The 26202-nt window shown below is 36.5% G+C and overlaps 1 protein-coding gene across 3 annotated transcripts in view; it reads right to left on the reverse strand.

Moving 5' to 3' along the window:
• The window catches only part of LOC111512197 (tyrosine-protein phosphatase non-receptor type 13), a 261752-nt gene that overhangs the window by 124581 nt on the left and 110969 nt on the right, over positions 1–26202 (reverse strand). For 2 of the 3 annotated variants that reach the window (XM_074183061.1, XM_074183062.1), the window contains exon 2: positions 12128–12161. The exons of the other annotated variant lie outside the window; for it this stretch is intronic. In XM_074183061.1, coding sequence (XP_074039162.1) covers positions 12128–12161 — 34 coding nt within the window. The remainder of the gene's footprint in view (positions 1–12127; positions 12162–26202) is intronic. 3 annotated transcript variants of the gene reach the window in all.

Below are 26202 nucleotides of genomic sequence, written 5' to 3' on the forward strand. Positions count from 1 at the left end.
AACTCCCAAAAATCATCATCTCTAGGGTACTAGCTTTGGAAAGTTGGCCAGAAACGTTTTTTTGGTATGGTATCAAAATTCATCTAGAAACGTTATTTATACAAAATAACGATAATGGGGGTTGACACCAGTGTCCAATTATTCAACTCAAGTAAAATATTGTAAAAGTTCTTTAATGTAAACGGCAACTATAATACCTCTTTTGAATCAAGAATGGTACGGATATTCTGTAACCTTTAGGTAAACGAAGTTGATGACAATATCAAACCTAACCTAACCCTTAGCCTAACCTAGCCTATAAACTAACCTATACTTCTTATCAAAAACTAATCTAGCCTATAAAATCGAAAAGGACTGATGTGTGCTAATTCACAAAAGTGTACACAATTACAGTACTGTCATTACACCCAAGGGATGATCTTTTTTGCGAAACTCATTTTTTCCAGCGGACAAAATACATTTACCTACTGTCCTATCCACCAAAATGGATTTCCTGGTGGCTTTTTCTGTCTTTATTTATTGCTAATTTGTCTTCTTTCAGTGTCTCAATTTTTAGATGAAATGATTTTGTTAACTATTTTCTTTTTTTTTTTGTGAAAAGACACTGGAACTTGGAGAGATGAAATCTGTAGATTTGGAAAAACAAATAATCCCAATTCCTAGAATTTGTTTTTCCTAAAAAACTGTATTTTGCAATATCAGAACTCAGATTCATTTTCTGTGAGGCCCTTAAATTATATAAAAAAACATGTACTACCTATGTATGAAATATAGCAACTTAAAATTAGCTTCATAAAAGCATGAAAACGAAAAGTACGAGCAACTGTACTACAATACCCGTGATGTTCATAGCTGATATTTCAACTGAATTGCAACAAAACATGACAAGAATTTCTTCATCGCCCACTTCACATTCTCCGCAATCACTATTTGCAAACCCCTCGACACAGTGACAGGCTAATTGTTGTTCTATGGCGCCCGCCATGGCAACTCTCGATTTTATTACTGTCATAAACCAGTCGATTGTTTATGTTTGATCGGTTTTGATTATATCTTTCAGCGGACAATCAAAACCATTTACCTTGTAGATTGATAAATGAAACGGGATTGACAATATCTAGACACAGCAATCGTATTGGGTCCCGACAAAATGATCGGGAAAAATGGTGTCGTAAAAGTAAAGAATAATTACAAAGCGATAAAAGCTAGCATTGCTTTAGATAATACAAGAGCACATAATTCGGTTCCTGATAGCTCAATTTCAATATTTTCAAAAACTACACCTCACGATTTGATCTTCACAAACTTCATTTTGAAAAATATATCACAACATGTTTCGATAGCATAGTAGCTTTTCCAAGTGATTTATAATTCAAGTTGTTCTTACATTAATATTTATATACTATAGGTAACCACAATTGAAACTACCTCAAAAAAATTACCTAAACCTCTACCTAAGGTACCTGTTCAATTATGATTACCTGAAGCATATCACCTTACATCTACATCAATAATAATTCTTTCTCGGTTTTTAAGAAAACAAGTTCAATAATGACCAAATCCAGTTGGTCATTCACCACAATGTTTGAATTTTCAAGTTTATTAATTTTCATTGCTTCCAAATGATTCAGTTTCTAATCTTTATTTTCTATGTGCAAAATTTTGAACTCTTCATCAAAGATATGATTTTCTTCTAGAAGATGATTTGAATATGTTGAATTTGTTTTCTTAGTTACATAGCTCGTATGATGTTCCTGGATTCGATTCCTGAATGTCCTACCCGTTTGACCAATATATACTTTAGGGCACGTTCCACACATTAATTTATATACTCCTGATTTCTCAAATTTGGATGTTCTGTCTTTATTATTTTAACTAACTTTCCCAACGTATTACTTGTTCTATATGCAATTTCAATATCTCGTTTCCTCAAAAATGAAGCCAAATGGTTGTCCAAAATACGTTAAAGCTCTATAATTTTGATTAACTTTAACGTATTTTGGACAACCAACGGAAAAAGTGGCTTCATTTTTGAGGAAACGAGATATTGAAATTGCATATAAGTTATACGTTGGGAAAGTTAATTAAAAATAATGAAGACAATAAATCAAAGTGTGAAACGTGCCCTAAGTTATATATTGGTCAAACGGGCAGGACATTCAGGAATCGAATCGAGGAACATCATACGAGCTATGTAAAATAAGAAAACAAATTCTTGGAGAAAATCATATCTTTAATCATACATGGAGATGCATTAAACATCAATGGGCTCTTGTCCGAATAATTCGTAAGTTCTACAATCTACCTCAAAATGTAGACCAATCTCTTTGGCGTAAAGAAAACGCGTTTTTTTTTCAAAATTGAAATTTTGTAGAACGATTTATCTTTTGCCTCAAAATAGGCCTCAGTTTCAACAATAACCTCTCCATTCGAGCAACGTTTCTTACCGGTGAGCATTTTTTTGAGGTCTGCGAATAGCCAGTAGTCGCCGGGAGCCAAATCTGGCGAATACGGTATATGCGAGGGCAATTTGAAGCCCAATTTATGCAATTTTGTCATTGTTTTGATTGAATTGTGACACGGTGCGTTGTCTTGGCAAAACAACATTTTTTTCGTTGCCATATGCTGTCGTTTCTTTGCAATTTCGGCTTTAAAATGCTCCAATAACGCCATATAATATTCACTGTTGATGGTATTTCCCTTTTCGAAATGGTCGATGAACATTACCTACCGATGCCATAACCTTCCTATAAAAAAAAGTATAACAATTTTCAATTGAAGGTAACTCATATACAAATTGAACTGAGAGCTAATGGCAATAATGTTAAATGTTAGAACCGAATTCTTACCGGGGTCATTTTTATTGTCTATGCATCGCCATTGTGAATAATTGAAAAGTAAGATGATTCCATAAAATTTGCCCCCCGTAACAAGATAGCTTCTGCATATCGATAGGATGTACGAGCGAATAGGTGAACCAGTTCGTTAAATACTTTGAAACATCGGTAAACTGATCAACACTTCGCATGTCTATTATATTTGCGTCCTTAGAATGCCATAACTAGTAATTCGGTTTCTTCATTATCAAGCGTTCATATCTGCATAGGCGTAGTGTGTTCTATTTCTTGTAAAGGTAACTTTGTTTTGTATTCATTGAATATATTTTATTATATTTATTGAATACACTGTTATATTCATCAACTTTAAAATATAAAATAAAGTTGGCCCATACTTGTTTTTCATAAAACATTATCATAGATTTTCATCACATTCACACTTTATTGTGAGATAATTAGTTGACCTAGTCATTAAACTCAAGTATAAATGTTCGTTAAACTCAGGTATAACTGTCATTAATTAGTTCCTAGAATATTATTAGTTTTTAAGTAGATAGTAATATTTCACAAAGTATATATAAATCACAATGTATGTAGAATTCCGTTTGTTAGTGAACACGCTTGAAAAATCTACTGTGCAGCGAAACACGTGTTGCGGATTTGTTAATCTGTAAAGTGTTTTTCAAAATACATCAACTTTAAAATAGTTTTTGAGGTAAGTAAACAACTGACAAATAGCTGAATAATATGATGGAATTTTATTATTTGTATAGTATTAAGATGGATGCCGTAGCAGGTCCAAGTAATGTACAAAGGAAGCGGAAGTTTATGTCGTTAGAAGAAAAACATTGTCTATAGAGTGTACGAAAATTTAAAAAATACACTCCGTACAGTGGAAGCTGTAGCCCAGTGTTCATTTTTAACGGGAATATCCGTGTCGACAATTGAACGCATTGTACGTGAAAAAACGGTGACTGGGATTGTGCAAACTCCAAAAGTACATAGTCGTGGTAGAAAAAAATTGAATTGGACGGATACGGAAAGAAGATTGGGCTAATGCTGTAGGCCATGTGATCAAGGAAGAACAGAAAATGTGGATACTGGACGGGATGGTAGACACTGTTTTCGACCAAATAATAATAGATTTAAGTGTGACTGGGGATTCCACTTCGGACGAGTCAATTGATTCTCAAACTTCATAAGCATAAAATAGGTAATTATTTCTTTGCTTTGTAGTTCTCTTTCTATATATTTTTTGAAGTACTGTATTAGGCATAATAAGAAAATATAATCAGTTTTACCATTGACACCAGGTAGCGCCACCTACTATAACAATTTTTACGTAATTACCTATGTGTTTAAATAAAAATATAATTTTGGTATGCCTCTGCAGGGTTGGTACGAGGATTATCCGTTGGTCACTTCAAGTGCGACGTTGCTAATGAATCACCTTCAATTGAAAATTGTTATAGTATTGCCGATTGTTGTGCTTTCGCTCGCTTTGGACGAGGTTCACCAGTTGCTCTACACTCAGATGATGATCGTTTCGATTCCGGAGTAAAGTGATGGATCCATGTTTCATCCATTGTCAGATATTCACATAAAAATTCCGGTTTTTTATGTTTAAACATAGCCAATCACTACTCAGAATCATCAAGACGTTCTTGTATTTGGTCAACAGTGAGGTCGCGTGGCACCCACTTTGAACAGAGCTTTTTCATAGTCAAATATCATATAATATAAAGCCAATACGTTCTTCTGATATCTACACAATATCAGCTAACTCACGCAACTTCACTTTTCGATAATTCAAAAAGATTTTGTGGATTTTTTTTATGGTTTCTAGTATTACTGCCTCATTTGGACGTCCACTGCGTTTCACATCATCGGTGTTTCTACTACCACGTTTAAAGTCAGCAAACCAACATTTAATTGTTATTTCTGATGGAGTCGAGTTCTTATAAGACTTTTCTAACCATTGCTTCACTTGAAAGGTATTTTTCCCATCAAGAAGCACTGTAAAATTGAAACACGAAATTGTTTTTGATTTATTGTTTCAAAAATAACAAAAGTAATGCACAATAGCACAATAACTCACTAACTTACGAGTAGGAAAAAAAGCTGGTAAGATAAAATTTCACCAAGTGATCATCTTCATGAGACTGAACTAAATATACTCACAATGTTATCCTTATATATACAATAGATACCATTTCTTAAATCAATTCTACAATATTGCCTTATCTACTAGCCTTTAATTGAATTTTACAATGTGTCCTTATGTAATAGGTAAATCTAATAATCAAAATATTATTTCAACTATATAGCTATATAGTATACTATTAGTTATTGGTCCACCATCGTTATTCACAATACTACCATGCTCACCCATCTCAACACTCCCACTGGCATCCAGATGCCTATAGTTGTCAACATGTCCAACTAATCCCAACGAACTAAAGTCCATATATCCCCCATGTGTCCATAACACTTTGCATCGCAGTCCTTACATCCAACACCGCAAATTCCAGACCCCTTTCCGAGCTGTCGACTTTGTCCCCTGGACAACAGTATTCTAAATGCATAGCAATATTTTGCAATATTTTTTGATAGGTAGTCTATGTGATTTTTTCCAGTCCAGTCTCCTATCTATCAAGAGTCCCAAAAATTTTATCTGATTGCATATGTTTATATTTTGATTATTATATTCAAAGGTATTCAACTCTGGGAAGGATCTATTTGCGAAATGAATTATTTGAGTTTTGTCAATATTAAGTAGTAGGTCATTTGCTGTGAGGAAATTGTTTAATACATCTAGCACATTTTTTGTCTTTGTCATGACCAACTGAGAATTCTTTTCTTTTACGATGACCGATATATCATCAGCATATAATACAATATCTTCATTAACTACAGTTGGTATTTCATTGGTGTACAGTATATATATAATAATGGGCCTAGGATGGATCCCTGTGGCACACCTTTTTCTTAATCACAATTGATTCTGATTTAATTATCCCCACGATGTCATTTTCAATCTGTTTATCAAATAGGATTTGATAAACAGTCCAAACATGTGTCTTTGATTCCATATTTATCAAGTTTGTTGCATAAAATTTCATTGTCAAATGCTTTTGACAGGTCAATATACAAAGTTACAGTAAAATCATCTTTGTTCAAATGATGTAAACATTTTTCAATGGTTTCATATATTGCTTGTATGGTTGATTTACCTTTACGGAATTCATTTTGTTCTTTTGCTAACAAAACATTATTATCATCTTAAATCTTGAGTAAACGTTTGTTCATGAGCTTTTCAAAAATTTTACTGGGATTTGGCAATAATAATACGGGCCTGTATTTACTTTCTTCATCTCTGTTTCCTTTTTTAAATATAGCTTTAATAAATGTCATTTTCAATACTTCTGGGACCACTGCTTGTGAGGAACATACATTTATAATATAAATCAAAGGATAGGCTATGATCTTTGCTGTTTCTTTCAATAGACACATAGGAATCTGATCTTCACCAACATATTTTTTATTTTTTAATTGTTCAATACATTCCATTATTTCAAGCGGAGTGGTAGGTTCAAAGAAAAAAGCATCATCACATTCTTTTATTTTTGTCAAATTTGGGCTATTAGGATATTTAACTTAAGACACCGGTACCTAGAAAAGGTATCTATGGTATAAATAAGAATAACATTATGAGTATATTTAGTTAAATCTTCCTCTTGTAGATGATCACCTGGTGATCGAAACACGTGTCAAGGTATTCAAATAACGGTTTGGAAATGGGAAAAACTCCAGTAATATTTAATGAGAACCTGCTTCAATGAATTTGTAGATGTCTTGAATATGTAAAACCACCGACACAAATTTTACGCAGGGATATATAGACTTCATCAGAGAAAAACCGCATCACAATAAAGGCCGGTCAACACCATCCCAGTGCCAAAATTTCTTTATTCGGGGATTCCAATCTTTACACTATCGGCCGGTAGGCCGAGATAATAACCGTGTAATAACTGACGTGATTCTGTCAATCGAACATGCATATAATTATTTTTCAATACAGTTACCTTCCAACAGCAAACTATGGTTTGATAAAAGTTCAGGTCCTTTGAAAATCTGGCTTACCAGCAATAGTGCCAAAATCCCGGCGCCAAAATGGCAAACTAATAATGAACAAAGGCAAAGAACTACACAATGAGAGAATAAGGATCAGCTTGTCCGTACCAAAAGTTCTAGTATTGAAACTTTGTCTTTGACTTTGTCTTGACCCTTTAAACTTTCTCAACTATCATTCTCTACAAGTGGAAACATCAAGACTACTATTTTGTCAAACCTCAAGGAATTTCATTAATAGTTTGCTTGGTGTTCTTGACAGAAAAGAATCAGGTCTGCAAGCTTGACATCTTGACAAGAACCACGTCTTATGGGGTAACTTGGAATATCCTCTAAAAAACGTTGGACGATATTCATAATTGATACCAGAGAGACAATATGATTGAAAACTCCACGCTGTATTAGATCCTTTCACCAAGAGGAGGAATTTGGATGATTCAACTTAACTTCCCTTCAATAGTGACGTTATTCTGCCTAGAGTCATATGCGACCATATTTCAGGCAGAAATCTATGCCATTGATGCAGATACTAGCGCAAGTAAACCTTACACATGAGTCAAGGGAAATATTCTTGGACAGCGAAGCAACTGTGGAAGCACTTGGATCTCACCAAGTAACGTTCACGTTGGTATTTTAGATAATCCAGGCCCTGCTCACATTGGTCTGGAAAATAATAGAGTTGACAAATACAAAAGAGGGTGCTGCGAGGGGTTTCATCGGACCAGTACCCATCATCGAAATCGATTTATGTTTTGCCAAACAAATACTGGATTATTTCACAAACTATATCGAATACGAATTGATTTCCACAAACTTAATTTACAAAAATATCACACTGATATTTTTGTGAATAAAGTTTGTGAAGATCAAATCGTTTTCGGTGTAATTTGTGAAATTACTATGGATCTTCATTAAGTAATGGCCGAGTCAATCGGAAAAAAATACTGGAGACTTAAAATGAATGTGAGAGTTTCGGGTTTCTGGCAAAATTAATTTCAGGGCATTCATGTCCTTCAAAAAAAGCAACCAAACAATTTGAATGTCGGAAGATCCGACGTAACGTCTCTGTTTGGTAGATAAAGAAGTAGCACAACCTACTTCGTTCTCAATGTTTGGTAGGGATTCACCCTGCCATTGAACCTGAAACATCACCCACCAAACACACAAGTACTGTTGGTGAAATGGTGGAGTTTGAATTGGTGTGAGCCAAAATTAACCCAGGTTTGTAATCTAACCTAACATAACCTCGGCCTTTGGCCGTGATTGGCATGAAGTTTGACTTTGAGGTTTACCTGATATTCTTTGCTCAAGGACCTCCACCTTTCTCAAAGAACGGTCCTCAAAAAGCAGCATCGATGGTTTCTTCTCGGATACCTTCACCATAAACGCTGGTGTTTTCTTAGAGTTGCTGGCTATTTCAGAGTTTTTTTGGTTCTGGTTTAATCTACTACCTTATAGAAGATTTGATGAATTCCTACAAATATTTACAATGAATTTCAACTTTTCACTTTCTCAACTTGTATGTTTTGCATACACAATAAAGGTTCATTGATCGCTATTAATATTTACACTGACAATATAGGTTAGCCTATTGAACCCTGAAAGGGATTCCAAAAGATTGAAACCCTTCTCGCATCCAATCCATTCATCTACCGAATTCATTGATCTATACATTAGAAAATTACGCAGATATATGCAATTATTACGAGGATAATGGGTGGCGGAATGGAGAGAATGCTGGAATTTCACAAAAAAGGATAACTTCAGAAAAGATCATTATAATTTCTCGTTCGTTGAAGCACGTTCATTAGAGCTCCTATAGTTGTTACGGAAAATTATAAAAGCGCCTATAATGACTTCAATATTTAACGACTTCAAGCACACATCAACTCCTCTTTTTGGTATCGATGAATGGAATTTGGTCGTCTTGAAATTTATGTGAGAAATCGTCGAATCTCCGAATAAAGAAATTGAAAATCAAAGATAGGAAGAAGCTTTGAGAATTATTTTCGCTGGAGATTCAGAACATCAAACTACGAGTATTGAATATGTTAAGTGATTGGTTTTCTACAGACGGTCTCTTGAAGTTGACTGGAATTTTCTGTATTCGTAAAAGTAGAGAAGGTCGGTCAAACTAACATGGCATAAGTTTGAAAGTGCTGTTTGGAAATGAAAGGAACGTTTTTTAAAACATGGCTGGTTTTGCCAGCCATGCCACCGCATAATTTACAGCTGGAGGTTGGACCGTTCCGTAATTTGATTCCACCACGGCTGTACAACGGCACGCGAATTGTCACCAAAAAATTTATAGAAATCGAAAATATATTGATATCACGAATCCTTATTGTACCTACCTACAGATATGAAGATTCATTTCCAATGAGATTGACATTTGCAATGACTATTCATAAGTCCCAATGCCAATGTCCGTTAGTGGCTTGGATTTGAGCACACCGTGCTTTTCACACGTTTGTCGGGCCAGCTAGGGCGTATGTATATTTTTCATTAAACATTTTTTTCAGGTTGTGGAAGGTAAAAGTTCCTGAGAGATCGATAAAAAAATCCATATAATAATAATAATCGGGGAAGATCAAAGTTGCTGCAACAAATATGCTTGCCGTTCCAATCTTACTCTACTCGTTTGGAGTAGTGAAGTGGACTCGGGAGGAGCTGTATCAACTCGACGTAAAGACCCGAAAAATGATGCATCTCTATAGGAGTTTGCATCCCAAATCGTCCGTTCCACGGTTGTACTTCCCCCGACAACAGGGAGGCCGTGGACTTTTGAGTTTGGAGTGTCTACATGACAGAATGGTACTGGATACAGCCTGTAAAGTCGTCAGGAGTTCGGATCCCCTTCTCTGCATGGTCCGTGACCATGAGAGAGCAGGAATTGGAGCTTTTCTCCTTAGGGCAGCTGCCCGAGCAGCTGATGAACTCGGTATAGTTTTCGACTCTGAACGAGGTGACTACAACTCTGTCACCGAGTTGGAACCCGTTCAGCAAAAAGCTCAGATAAAAGCCGCAGAGATCACATTACTTCTGCAGAGACACAAGAATAAGCCAATGTATGGGGTCTTCTTCAATAACATTGGAGACCTTGGCTTATCAAAGCGCCTGACGTTCGCTTTCCTCAGGTCGAGTGGACTGAAGTCGGAAACTGAGGGGTTCATCATGGCTTGCCAGGATGGTGTCTTCAACACCTTAGTCTACCGCAGTCGCGTGATGGGTATAGAGGTTGCTGACACAAGGTGCAGGGCCTGCCGCGAGGCGCCCGAGACCCTAATGCACTTGCTATCAGCATGTCCAGCATATGCGGTCTCGGCCTATATCCATCGACATAACGCGGCCCTAAGAGTGCTATATTACCATCTACGGCACTCTTACGGTATTGACGAGACACCGGTGTTGCCCTACGCTCCGGGGGATATTGAATCCGTTGTGGGGAACGAGAAGTGCCGAATTTATTGGAACTATTCGTTCCTCACTCTCAGGCTCATACAAGCTAATAAGCCTGATGTAGTCCTCCTCGACCACCAGACCAAAACGATATTTGTCGTGGAGTTTTCAGCTCCTGGCGAGACGAATATCGTCAGAAAAGAGCAGGAAACACGGATAAAATATCGAGATTTTCTCTTCGAACTCCGCAGACTCTATCCAGATCACTCTGTCAAGATGGTTATTCTGATTATTGGAGTCCTTGGTGGAATGATGTCCTCTCTACTCTCGAATCTTAAAGTCATACCGGCTTGCCGCACTAAGGCAGAAATCTTAGCCGCACAGATGCATAAGGCTGTCATTCTTGGCTCACTGCGCTTGCTCAGGGCACATGATTCTCGGACCCAATGATCACTTACCCCACGGTGTGGGGAGTGGTCATTGGTCGATAATGCTGGCGCGCCCTCCCGAATGTATCGGGGCTTCGGGGGATAGGGCCTGACCAGCGCACACTACGGTGAAAAAAAAATCGTCTTTATTATTTTCAAAAAATATGTAAAAAAAAAACAAGATTGAGGAAATGCACCAACAGAATTTTTTTTTAAATAAAGGGCGAAGTTGAATAAATTCAACAACTGAACTGTTCTTCCACTTAACCCTAAAAAAACCTCTCTATTGATTTTTTTAAATAATACAAAAACAAAGGAAAAATATACAAGTTTGTCCACACTACGGCAAGTAAGTTTACAGAAGTAGGAGCAAAACGATGTGAAGTTCTGAAATCCTATCACTGACGTGTATTGAATAAATGGCTAAATAGATTATAATTGAATTTTTGGAACCCAGCTGTACGTAATTCGAGGGGAAGGTCATTCATCACATGGCATATTTGATAACTGAAACACTGCGGAAAAACTCAGTTTTAAAAGAAGGTGGAATAAGTGTTCCCCTGAACCTGATGTTGACATTATGTACATCCGTTCGAAAAGAAATTTTTCTATGAAGATAAGCAGGCTTTCTGTTTAAATCTATTTAAAATCTGTTTTTTCCGTTAATCAGCTGTTGCACCCCTACGAACGACAACCCTCAGAAGTCGAAACTTGTGCGAGCTAAGGATTAACGAGGTCTTACCTTTTAACGTGTGATTCCTATTCTGGTAAGAATAATTTTATGAAATAGGTTGGCGGCATGCAAGATTCTTCTGTTATTAACCAATAGGCATCTTTGAGCTTATGAGAAATTCTCTGAGAACGTCTTATTCCATAAATAAGTCTCAAGCACGAGTTTTGTACTTTTTGAATTTTACGTTTATACTGCTCAGTCAAATGTGGTCCATAGACAGCATCAGCATAGTTAAAATGTGATAAAACTAGTGCTTCACATAATACTAATTTCAATTTTAGTGGAAGATACTGCCTAACTCCATATGTCAATTTTATAAAAGAATATGCACATCGTATTAAGTTATTCAAGTTCTTTTCGCTTCTTCCACCAACTCGATATTCACGAAAAATATTCAATAGCGAATAAAGACATTTGTAAAACTTTTCAAATGGCATTTTATGAAGTGAGAGTCTAGAAATTCGAATATCTTTTTCCATTCTTCCTGGTAATTTTTTAATCTGAAACGCAGTATAAAAAACAACTGCAAATTTTCATATATTTTTCGTCACTGCTTGTATTCTACTACCACCACACAAATTAAACATTGAAATACTTACGATAATAGATTAAACAAACTGCACAGGGCATTACCTGAAAAAGAAAATGCCATTATTACAAATATACTCGTATTCAATTTGTAGAGAAAAACTGAACGTACATTAGGTAACTTCATATTTCGAATAGTTAAATATTTTTCAAATTCATAATCTGTCTCTGAAGTACAGCAAGCGCCAAACGTGATGGCGAGCCCGCCCCCATGCGCACAAACTCATTTTCAATGTAATCTCCACTACAGCTCTTGCAAGACATGCAAATGCTCTATACAGAAACGTATCATTACTCGTCCTCCAATGGTGTTGCGTTTGGCATTGTCTGAATAATTTGTGTTATTTCCCGAGAAACGTCATCACGTAACAAACAACCAGTCATCAATAGTCAGTCACGTGAAATGATTCTTAGTGTTCAATTATTTTCAAAGTGTTAAATGTGAGTCGGATACGTTATCAAATGTAAAAAAATAAAACATGTCTCGCTACAGGTAACATTAAATAAATTTAAAAAATAACTATTTTAACATAAATCTTTATTTTGTATCAGGTATTTCAATGAGAACCTTCGAAAGAGTGGTTAAAGAAGGGGAGCAATTAATTTCTGCAAATAACGGAGAAGTAAATTTTTCCACCCAAGAAAGAAGTGGCCTAGAAGAGCATCAGTAACTGATATTCTCGAGTAAGAGTATTCCAATATTAGAAGGATTATTTACGACTTTCATAAGACGGAAGAGTGTCGTATTACGGTAAAAAAGTTCCATCACAAAATTAATAACGTTTTAGCTTCCGAAACATCACATTAGACATTAGAGCATTGAGGATCAAGTAATTACAAAAAATCAATTATTTTCGTTGTCAACAACGACCAATTGTGTTTCTTAATGAAACATTCCAAAGACTGGACGGATGAATCACCCAAAGGATTATTTAAAAGTATTGCGAAGGGACCACGACTCATTATTGTCCATGCAGGAGGTGACATGGTCTTCATACCTAATTGCTCGTTTCCAAAAAAAAATAGAAAAAAAGATTTTTTTATGAAAAGTGAAAAAATCAAATTTTTACATGAACTAAAGCAAATGAGAGAAATATTAAAGGATTTGGATTGGTTATGCGAGGAGACAGATGATGTAACGGTAAATGAAAATTATAAATTACTGAAGAGGAACATTTATAAGAAATCGGATAACAAAACGAAAACACTCTGGCACATTGTTGAAGAGAAACATAAATCTAACAAAATATCTGAAATTAATTTTAATAACGAGGTCCTAACCGAACCAAAAAACATGGCCCTTGTGTTTGGACGATATTTATCAACAGTGATAACTGATAAATTGGATGAACTTTTTGGTCAACAGTTTTCCACACAATGAACCACAGATGAATTCAATCCTGCATCAATGTTCTTTGAACCCGTCACAAAAGACGAAATACTTGAGGTTATAAACTAATTACCGAATAAAAAATCTACAGGTCCGGACGAAATTCTGATTTCAGTAATTAAAGACTCACCATTGAGATAATTTCACTAGCTTTCGAGCATATCATGAATCTGTGCGTATTGCAGGGTAAATTTCCCTCTAGCCTCACATTAGCCTCTATAATTCTTATTTTTTTAAAAAGGGATCTTAGTAATATTGAGACTTATAGACCAATCGCTTTACCGAGCATATTTTCTAAACTGATAGAGAAAGTAATGGACAATAGAATCACAATTATTTTTAACACATATCAGGTTTTATGTGACAACCAGCATGGGTTCCGTAGTGGTTTATCAACTGAAAAAAGCGCAATAGAATTTGTGTAGTATGTCAACAACTCTGGCGAATTTGTGATCTCAATTTCTTTTTGATATTACTAGAGCTTTCGACTAGGTCGATATTTCTTTCATATCTGATAAATTGAATAACCTTGGTGTCAGCGACCCGATCAATGAGCGGATCGTATCCTTCCTCGAACGAAGAAAGTTCACTGTTAAGATTGATGACGTCATTTCGAAGGAATTTGAAACATATATTGGTACACCCCAAGGAAGCGTACTCGGTCCTCCAATTTTTCTCATTTTCATTAACGACCTTTCCATTCATATATCTCAAAGAAGGGTGCTTATGTATGCAGATTATACTTGCATTACTGTGTCAGATACTTCATCTGAAAGAATATCCGAAAAGGTCAACACAATCCTAATAGAGTTCAAGGACTGGTGCCTTAAAAATAAACTTATTCGTAATCATAAGAAGACGGAATAAATAGAGTTTTATAGCAAACATAGAACACCTTTGTGTCAATTGAGCCATCCATAATGGTGAAGTTCTTAGGAACACAATTCGACTGCAACCTATCGTGGAACTCGCATGTTGATGTAGTTTGTGGAAACCTGAACAAATGTTTCTATGTAGTCACTACACTCCACAACATGCTGAAATGAGAATGTCTGCTTAAAGTTTACTATGCACTGGGTTACTCCGCTATTTCATATAGTATCGTTGTGTGGGGTCAAGCGTCCGACCTACAAATAGTGTTTGTGTTGCAAAAACGTAGTATTAGACGTATTTTCTGCTTATCTTATAGAACATCATGCAGATACACTTTCAAAAGTAAAAAATTCCCACGATGCCCTCTATTTATATAGTAAAACTGTTGACTCACCTTCTCAAGAATCTAAACAGCTTTGGAAGGCATTGCGATATTCACGTGTATGACACCAGAAACAAAAGAAATATTTTACCGAAAAAATTTGTCACTCTATGCAAAAATAAAGCACCAGTGGATACTGGAATACGTCTATTCAACATTCTGTCCCTCGAATTGAGAGAAAGCAGATATCCAGATATATTCAATCCCAAATTATCTTGTGAATTCGGTAGTAGTGACCAATAATGCTCTATACCATAATATTCAAATTATTCCCGCTCCCAACACAAATTCTAGGAAGGCTAAAATGGTGAAGTGGCTGCACGAAAAAAGCATTATGTTTACCCCTAACATGCTCAAACCCGAATAATACGAGTTGATCAAGCTGAATAAAAAGCATCATATCAGATACAAATTTGATAAGGTTCTGCTTGAACAAGGACATAACGTTTTGCGAATTTCACCCTACCATCCGGATTTGAATCCCATTGAACTCATTCGGGCTACTGTCAAAAACAACGTGTCCCAAAATAATGTAACTTTCAAGTTGGAAGATGTGAGGAAACTGGCGGAGCACGAGTTTGATCAAATCACTTCTGAGGAATCGCGTTACATCATGTAGTAGATATAGAGCGAAATACTGGAAAAATGAAACATTCACAGACGTTCAAACAGAGGTAAATCCAGTGATTATAAATATAAATGAAGATAGCAGCACACGCAGTAGTGAAGATGAAGAAAATTTGTATTCAGATAGTGAGTGATTAAAATTTATTTTTGGATAAGTGTATCATTATATAAAATTTTAATGAACTGTACGACTGCCTATAATACTGAATAAAATATGAAAATAAATTACAAAGACGCCATGTTCCATTTGCTATCCTAATTAAAACTAATTATAGGTACGACACTGACCGGCAAGGGGCTTATCGTAATCCAATTGCAATTTAGTTGAAAGAGTATATACCTACGCGATCGTTCGCCATCAGCCGTGGGGTGTACTGTAATTAATTGTTATTTCTTAAATTCCTAAGAATAAAACCCCGTATAAATAAATATCGCATAATAGAAATGAGTGTTCGTTATCATTTACTTCCAAAGTACATTTAGATTGTAGTCAGTCAAGCTCTAAATCAATTTTTGTCGAGACTGTACCTCTTTATGGAACCCTCGAGACCCGAAAGAAGCACTTGAGTTGAAATGAGGCGCCACAAGAGGATTTCGAGTACTGATCCATTACCGAACATTCTGGCGCTCTCTGAATATGTATCGACGAGGGTTATTTATTCGACCGAGGTGTGAAATACGATCCCACTAAATATATAAATCAAAGCGGAAGTGTTTTTTTCCTGGAACGTACAATAGAAGTTGCCAATGGCATAGCAGAAGCGCAATCGGGATTTTTCTAGCGGGGAAATAGCTAAGAAAGAAAGAAGAAAAGTAGTGGCGAAATTCATTTTTTGTAGGACGGTCAAACATTAGTTACGAACTTGGAAAATGTTAGATGTCTCTAATGGTACTTGTTTTTGTAACATTCTTGTGCATTCTCGCTCTATCTCTGTTTCGTACTCACCCTCTTCTAACGAACGCACGTCTAGTGGGCGGTACCTCAATTAAATTCTGAAAGCTCTTCCTATATTTGACAAGCTGTAGAAAAATCCTGAAGTAGTCGTGTTAATCCGGTCAAATTAGACCAAAAAATAAAAATGAAGCTACCTAAATTCCCACCAAGCTGAAAATCAGTAAAATTGCTTTTATCTTTTCAATCTCTGCTAATATCCATTATTTTGCAATAGTTTCAAATTAAATAGGATCACAATTGACCCGTGGAATAGGCCTACTAGGAAAACCACGTTAAAAAAACGCGCTAAGTACACTACCTCATAGGTGGCGTGGAAACGTGTGCATATTATGATGATTACAACTTTTACAACTTTTTGAATCGTTATATCTCAAAAACGATGGCTCGTCAGAAAAAAGCATTGATACATTTTTTTAGATAATTTTGCGATCTACAATTTTTGTCACAAGTATTTTTATGATAAATTTTACCGTTTGGCCGAAAATCGCGAAAAACTCATTTTTTTACCGTTTCCATACAGGGGAAAGATGGGGAACTTTCAAATTTTATTTTTAATCATATTTTAAACAATCTGATTGATTTTCAGCTTGATGGGAATTTAGGTAGCTTCAGCTGTCCAAATTGACTGGACTATGTATCTTCAGTTCCTTTCGTTGGTAGCCTCGTGTACTATATAGATTATGTTAATAATTCGTCAAGCTATCCAGAGAGCAATCAAAGTCATTTGAAATCTCTTTTATATTTTATTTTATGAATTCCTATTTTTTTTTTCTATTTGTAATATACTATATATGCTATTATCTTTTTCAGCTTCATGCTGACATAAAAAAATACCCTCACCCTTTCATGTTCTAATTCATTTTTGACGGAATATTTATTTATTCAGATTCCTCGACTTCTGGTTCGTTCAAATTCTGTACTACGCATTGCTGGGGTATTCAAAAATTTCACCTAGTTACTTTGCCATATGTGATCAAGTGAATTGGACGAAGGTGTTTTTTCTTCGCCTATTGAATTTGATGCCCGAAAATCTAAAAAATATCAACTTCAAAGAACTCTTCAAAAAAAGTGTAGATCGTATCTTTCCTGTACTGATGAGAGCCAATACCTCGAAAACCGTCTGTAGGTGATCTACACGATTAATTTCGGCGTGCCCCTGCTGCTAGATGAACTAGAAACATCTGCAAGGCTAACCTCTGTGAGGTATCTTGCATACATGTCTGTCGAATAATATTCAATGTCCAGCGGGGTTTTAGCCGAGAAAGTAATTGTTTTCCGACATGCATTTACCAGAACCTACATTGGGGGAGATATGTTTCGAGATTCCATTTATAAATATTTATTTTCCCAGCTGCTGTGTTTTTTCTCATGAGGTTTGAGAAGACTGACGCTGAATCAGCGCTGAACTTCGCGCGTGAGCGTTGAGATTTATAGTGAATTTTCGCAGTTTTTGTCTGAACAAAGTATATATGTGTCACCACAATGAGTGGTACATTTATGAAACAAAAGTTGAAAGAAAAAAATCATTTATGAAAATCCTTAATAGGAGATGCCCTAGAACAGATCCTTTTGAGATTAGTTCCGTTCTCAATAGGTTCTGAAATCGGACGTTATATTATTCCATAGATTGACATATCGTTTTCAATAATGTAAATATGATGTGAGAAGTGGGAGATACCTTTTTGGGAAAGAAAGGTATTTGCTTTCTACTTCATCTTTCTACAAAATTCTTTTAAATCTTCCAATTTTCCAAGGATATCTTTACTACATAGTTGCTTCCTAGTTTTATAGTTATCTCGAAGATTAATTGATGTAAGTAGCTCTATAGTCGAACTAAATTGGGAATATTTATCTCCCTATGACTATCAGAAACGTGATCGTATGGGTACCTTGCACATGAGTTTTGAGGTTTCACATTGAAGGGACTTTATATCACTTCTAAGATAGGATCGGTACAAATATAATAACATTTGTGTAAAAAAATATGTTTTACAATTTGTGATACGTTTTTCAAATTCCAATTATATATCCTTGCGAAGACCAAGATGTTTCCATTGAGTTCTGGTATTGAGAGCTTTCCCATTTAGATTTATATTAAAGTTGGGATCCAGAGATATCTAGATCATTATTGTTACCAAATAAAAACCAGTTTACTTCCACTTTCTTTAATCATTAATTCATGTGACTCCGACACCAAACAGTATTTCTGACATTTTCGTTGATATTCACACAAATGAAAAAAGTTTCATTTGTTGAAGACGAGAAATTTATTTCAGTATTCACATTGTTTTTAATTAAAATTATAGCAACTGTCTATGATTCTAATTTGTTTTCTACTTACATATTTGCAAACGAAAATTTTGAATTAAATGAAAATGGTACACTTATAATAACTTGAGTGTACAATAACAAAATCATTAGGACATTTCAACATCATTCTTCCCGGAGAATAAAGCGCTCGAGATTTCTTGGCATCGAATCTTCGTCTTCCAACGGATTAATCTATGTACTCAACTCCTTCAAAGCCACTTCAGCCGTAATATATACGTCAAAGAAGAACGAAAAGGCCACTCAAAAACCTTCCTTTCTCTCTGAGAATGTTTGCTTAACTCCTTCGATGGAAAATGACGGCCTCTCGAGCGACGAGCGATAAGGAAACCTTTGGAGCTGTGAATGTTTACCGTTTACCACCTACAAAAGTCGTTTTTTACGTCGGCTTCTATATTAATAATGTCTCTTTCTTATCTGTTTTGTGGCCGTTTTTAACATTGAGATTGATGTGATAAAAGTAGCAGAAAAATCATTGCCGCTCTGTCGGAATACTATTCGCGTTTGTTAAAAAAATGTCACTTTTTTGATACAGTGTCAATACTATGAATTAATAAACCATAAGTTCTGAAAATTATATGTAATTAACGTAAAACAAATTCGAATCGCAGTAGGTTACGGAAAAAGTATGTCAGGAAACAACTAGATAGGGAAAAATTGGTGTATTTTTACAGTAAATAATATGTATATTTTACATATTCAATATGGTAAATTATAAGTCAACACAACTGAGTATGTATTTCATTTTTACATTATAAATTTATATATTAGTAAAGAAAATAGATTTCTTCAATTTTAAATTTGGCGCGCTTCGCGTGCTGGCATATAAATGTCAAACTTTTTAATCGGTAGTTTTCTATTAGGGATTAGGGGTTAGATTTATTGGAATGTGACGTTAAGAAAAAGGCTTTGAATTAGTTTCATATTGAGATTTATTTTGTGACTATACAAATTGGAAAGGAGAAATAGAAGTGTGTTACAAAGTACATTTAATTTGGTTATGTAACCAACGCAAATTGGCTGAATTTAATTTTAACTGAACAAGAAAAAAATACAAACGAAAAATGGTGCATAATAAAATAATTACCAGAATCTGGAATGAAGAAGAAAACCATTTTAGAGCCAAATCAAAAATGCATTAATATTCGGTGTAGTAAGGTGTTAACTTGTCTGTGCATAGAGACAATGAGGGCGTTAATGGTATCCATTGGTATGTTGTTCCGTTCTTCTTGGGCCACGAGTGTGAGGAGGGTGCTAGGAGGATTACCTCTGTTTGAGATTGCTCGTTTAACGAAATCCCACATGTGCTCAATAGGATTCATATCTAGTGAATTTCCTGGCCACGGTAATCTTTGAATATTCTCAATCCCTAGTGCATTTTGTACTCTTTTCGTGCGATGGGGCCTAGCATTGTCATCCATGAAAATGAAATTGTTCCCAATTCCATTTGGAAGAGGATGAATAATGGGTGCAATAATGTTTCGAACATATATATCTCCTGTCATTGTATCTGGAATGGGAATAAGCTGCGTACGACAACCATGCATTATGCCTTCCCAGAACATTACTGATCTTCCTTGGTATGGAACGACTTCTCTAGCAAAACATAGTCTTTCTTGTCGCCTTGGCCCTCTCCAAACTGTGTGTCGCCGACTATCACTTACTAAACCAAATCTGGTTTCGTCCGAAAAAAGGTCATTTCGCCACTGAGTTAAAAGCCAGTATCTGTGTTCCTGTGCCCACTGTATACGAGCGGCTTCGTGTCTGGGAAGTAGCCTGGATACTCTTACTGGCCTCCTGGATTGCAAATTGGCTCTACCAAGTTTCCGCGGTATTGTGGTACTGGAAATTAATAGACCATACGTTCTTCTTAAATGAGTTCGGAGTGCTTACACTGTTATGGTTCGATTCCGACTTACATATCCCGCTAGATACCGATCTTTTCTTGCATTAGTTACCGTAGGACGCCCAGTTCCACGTCTCCAGTCAACGCTGTTAGTTTCCTGATACAAATGCACTATTCGGATAACTGAAGCGAGGGGAATCCTTAGTCTATCCGCGATTTGATGATTTGGCAGACCCTCATTATGCAAAGCCACTATTCTTGCTCTATGGAACACTTTAATTTGCTCGTTCGTTCGAGTGAGACTTCGGAAAAATGTGGAGAAATTTCAAGAGTTCAGACACGTGAGGGATAACTTCACAGAGAGTAGTTCTGAAATTTCAAAAGCCAAACGAATCGATATTCGTCCGACATTGACGAACAATCCCTACAAACGGAGCCGTGAAGTCACACCTAAACATTGTCTCCCTCGATTGCCCCTTTTGAAGTATTTGAAAATCGATGAAAGGCACCCATAAAAAGAGGATTAAGTTCACGAGCTCAACGAAGATGATTACGACCGCATATTTAAATATTACGAAAATATGATGAAACTTTACAATGATAATCCATTCGTATTGTTGTAATTCCGGGACCCGAGTGACCGGACTTACTTGACGCGACTAAATGCATTTACTGAATGTCGTCACCTTGTATATATGTTCATATATAATAATAATAATAGATTGTGTGTTGTTTGACGGTGAAATAATTACAAAACTGTGAAACTTAACCTAAAGAAGACAGCAGAACAAAAGTAGTAGTGTTGTCATTTAACCGATTCTTCCACATTTTCCTATAAAAATGATAAATCACTAATGAAAAATCTACCTACTCTCAATAAAGTAAGTACCCATAACCTATATTATTTATACTTATAATATACCACTGGATAAAACAAATATAAAATGAAAAGATGCATTTTATTCACTAGGTTATATCATTTGTATAATATACACACTCTATATTCTGCACTTGTTCAGTCTCAATTGTCGTACGGGATAATTAGATGGGGAGGAGTTAAAGATTGTTATTTGGTGAATCTTGATACAATTCAAAAGTGGATTTTAAAAATAATACTTCACAAAGGCCGAACATACTCAAGTGACAGTGTTTTCAGAGACACACAGGTCCCTGACATGATGCAATTATTTTGTATGAGTATTCTAAATAATATTCAAAAAAGAAATATTCAGATAACCCTAGCTGAACACATCTACCACACAAGAAACAGGGATAATTCTGTGATCGCCCCTCGTTGTGAGAAATCGATTGGACAGAGAAATGCACGACAAATATTGTCTTGCTCTGATGGTCGAGAAGGACTACATCAGTCTTATTAGCTTGTATGAGCCTGAAGGTGGAGAACGAATAGTTTCAATAAATTCGGCACTTCTCGTTCCCCACAACGGATTCAATATCCCCCGGAGCGTAGGGCAACACCGGTGTCTCGTCAATACCGTAAGAGTGCCATAGATGGTAATATAGCACTCTTAGGGCCGCGTTATGTCGATGGATATAGGCCGAGACCACATATGCTGGACATACTGATAGCAAGTGTATTAGGGTCTCGGCTATATCCAGTACCATTCTGTCATGTAGGTACTCCAAACTCAAAAGTCCACGGCCTCCCTGTTGTCGGGGGAAGTACAATCGTGGGACGGACGATTTGGGATGCAAACTCCTATAGAGATACATCATTTTTCGGGTTTTTACGACGAGTTGATACAGCTCCTTCCGAGTCCACTTCACTACTCCAAACGAGTAGAGTAAGATTGAAACGGCAAGCATATTTGTTGCAGCAACTTTGTTCTTCCCCGACAGTTATAATGACCAGATCTGTCTAAGTTTATGCTGGAGATCCTTCTCTCCATCATACTCTCCATACATACATCAATTTTATATAAATTAAATTTGGGTTTTCATTGATGAATTAACATTTTTGAATTGTATTTTTTAATTTCAATTTATTATTTTCAATATCGAATACATCAGTAATTACTGTAATTGATTGTAAGGCCGGGATGATAGGCTTATTGTATGAGAAATTAGATACTTATGTTTTCGGACAAAAAATGAAAAGATTTCTGGAGAAAACTACATCGATTGTTGTTCCGTGTATGGTGGTAGGCTCATTTCGGTTATTATTCATTTGCAGTTCTAATTTATCTTGTAGAAAATTTACCAAGAGTTGTCCACCTTCGTACGCAAAATGAACATTAAAATCTTCAGCTAAAATGATATCATATGATCATACTTTTCGTAACGCTCTCGCCACGAATTCACCAGCTTACTCCCCAAGTCAATCGCGGGTAAAGAAGTTTCATCAAAAGTGTACGACAGTATTGTAAACCTTAAAAAGGTCTACAAAAAAGTTTGGGATAACCCACAATAACAACTTTTCATCCTCGAGAAAAATAAATTTTAAGCAATACAGCATTAATCCTTATCCAATTAACTACCTTAAACACATTGTGCATTTGATCTAGATCAATATGGCCTTTTACAGCATGTTATTTAAATTCATATTTTTTAAGATATCACAAATTCAAAATGCAGAGACATAACGGTTGCAGCGGTACCGGCCGGGTGGCCGGCGACACGTGCTTATAAATAGCGCGTAAAAGGCCGTGCTTCATATGTATTGTCATTTCACCCGTGCGGAGTCGGGGCGGTCTCATATATCTGTTCATTGTATGATGAGATCTATTTGATTTAAATATTCACTTTAGTTGTCTCAAATGAATTAGGGTCTCGTGACTGTTATAATCATAATATTAAATTAAACCTGTGAATTTCTGTAGAATCAAGTATGCAAAGTTTCAATATATGGTCACAATCATATTCGAGAGTCATGTATGATTCAAAAATAATGACACCTAGATGTTAATTTCATAGCTGTAGAGAGAAGAGGCGTTTTACCGCTATACAAATCTGTTATGATGGCCTATCTTTCAATTTTGTATACTTATATTTTATTGGCTTCAGAGGATTAATCGAAAAGACTCATTATTAGTGAAATTGTAGTTTACGAAAAACAAAAAGAAAACTTATTTCCTTCACCATAACAGCAAATTCCGGATGAAACATCTTTCACCTTCGAAAAGGAATGGCATCCAAACCCAGCCAAGGAAGAAGCAAACCCCCGGTACAAGGTCAACTCTGAACCTAAATCGAATTTTTCGTGAGAGTCAGTGCTATTTGAAACAATTATACAGGATCGTCGCATTCTACTTCCAATACCTGGATTGAATTTTTTTTGTTTTGTTTTTTCTTTAAGCAGATGTTACCCTATCCCCACGAACGACAACACTCAGAATTCGAAACATGTGCGGGCTATGGATCAGCGAGGTCTCACTTTTTAAGGTGCGATTTCTAGTACGAGTCAGAATGTGCGATGAAAGAAAATAAATTACCCTTGAAATAATATAAAACATTTCAGTAGAGTTCCATTATCGCCTTGAATATTATCAACTGGAGAATCGTAGACTATTTGAATATTTGATTCAAAAATAATTCCAATATATTCGAAAAAAAAACAAGAGGCACTTTTCACTATCTTTTCACGTTGACCCATGGTATAGGCAACTTTTTCTTCGATCAACCGAAAAGGTACTATTCGGTACTATTCCAAGTACAGATCGATATTCGAATTTCATCATGAATTAGAACCAAAAGGTGAAACTATTTCCGATCTCAATGATCGATACTTGATTAATTCAGTAGCAATCACAATTACACATTCTGTCCAAACATCAGGCATCAAATATGAATGTTCGCAAACATCGAATAGGTTAATCAACCGGGAGTCCTGTGTTTGTTCCGATAAAATTAATAATCCACTCCGAACAACTCGATCAATTATATAGGAACAACGACGCAGATTTAATTATCTTTTTGATATATACACCGCTAATGTGATCGCATAAAATAACGCTGATTCCGTAATTACTGTCGCAATAAATCATCGGATGGATATACAGGGTGACACATTGAAAACAGTCCAGCAAGATTCACGGTATAAAAATTAAAAAATTCTGGGAACGGTATACTGTTGCTTTCGGAGGTGAACATTTTCACATTAATTCCATCACTATAACTTCAATTCCATAGCGAGGAGGCAATCACCCTTGTTTTTCATATGACAAGCAGTATGTTGTGATCCTTCTTTTTTCTGTTCGGGCAACGTACCGCGCGCTTCGTCCATTTTTACGGACGTCATAATTGTCCTACTTGAGATGACTATTCGCAATGTGGTGGATAAATTTTAATCCACTGGTTCAGTAAACCATCAACCAACACCTGTATGTTGATTGAACGCAAGATCTGCCGAAAGAATCGCCGATTTCTGTGAGACTGTGCAGGAGAATCATAAGCAGTCGATTTCGCGTCGCTCACGAGAACTTGGTCTTTCGCAGACCACTATTTGGCAAATTTTGCGTCGTGACCTTGGCCTGCATCCGGAGAAAATTCAACTGACCCAGGAACTGAAGGTACACGACCATAGACAACGACGGCATACGCCGATTGAGGCCTGAAACAGTTGGCAATTGACTCTGTTTTCATCGAAAAAGCATCTTCAGCGATGAGGCCCATTTCTGGCCACTGAACAAATTGAATTGAGGAATTTGGAACAATACTAATCCAAATGAGATGCAGCAGCGTTCAATGCATCCTGACAAAAACAGTTTGGTGCGGATTTTGGGCCAGCAGCGTCATCGGTCCATATTTCTTTGAGAACGACGTTGGTCAGGCCATCATTGTCAACGGCGAGCATTATAGGTCGAATATTATCAATTCCTTTCGTTCTGAATTAGATGAGGATAGCAACGACAACATGTGGTTTCAATAGGGCGGCGCTACGTGCCACACAGATCATGCCACATCGGATATTCTACACGAGCGATTTGAGGGCATGGTCATCTCACGTGACGATGATGTAAACTGGCCACCGTTCTGAATTAGATGAGGATAGCAACGACAACATGTGGTTTCAATAGGGCGGCGCTACGTGCCACACAGATCATGCCACATCGGATATTCTACACGAGCGATTTGAGGGCATGGTCATCTCACGTGACGATGATGTAAACTGGCCACCGAGATCGGGCGATTTGACCCCGTTAGACTTCTTCTTGTGAAGTTTTCTCAAGTCGCAGGTGTATGCAAATAGGCCACAAACCACAGAGGTCCTCAAAGCCAACATAACCCATGCCATCATTCAAATTCAGCCTGATTTATGTGCCAGAGTCAGATGCACTCCACTCAGAGAAGCAAAGGCGGATATTTGAATGATGTTATATTCCACACATAGTCCCGTGTGTTGGGCTACCTATCGGGCGCGTCTCCAGGTGCCGGATAGGAGAACGGCCAGGGAATTGGAGGCCCTGTCCGGTAAGCCAATGTGGCCTTACGGACGGGGTCGCCAGACTCCTGGTCAGTGGCAGAAATAAGTAGGGTAAGGGGAACTAAAACCCCCCAAAAGCCTTTGCAAAACATGCCACCGTGGACCAGCCTACCCAAGCCAACGATCCCCTTGGGGCACTGGGCGAAACCTCATTGTAATCAGCCTCTCTCTGGTAATGCGGGGCTCTGCCAGAGGTGACCAACTCTTCCTTTGCTACTCGTGGAAACACACATTAATGAAAC

Source organism: Leptinotarsa decemlineata, unplaced genomic scaffold (assembly GCF_025532065.1).
Source record: "Leptinotarsa decemlineata unplaced genomic scaffold, Ldec_3_MD MMD2_tig00026330_RagTag_RagTag, whole genome shotgun sequence".
NCBI lineage: Eukaryota > Metazoa > Arthropoda > Insecta > Coleoptera > Chrysomelidae > Leptinotarsa > Leptinotarsa decemlineata.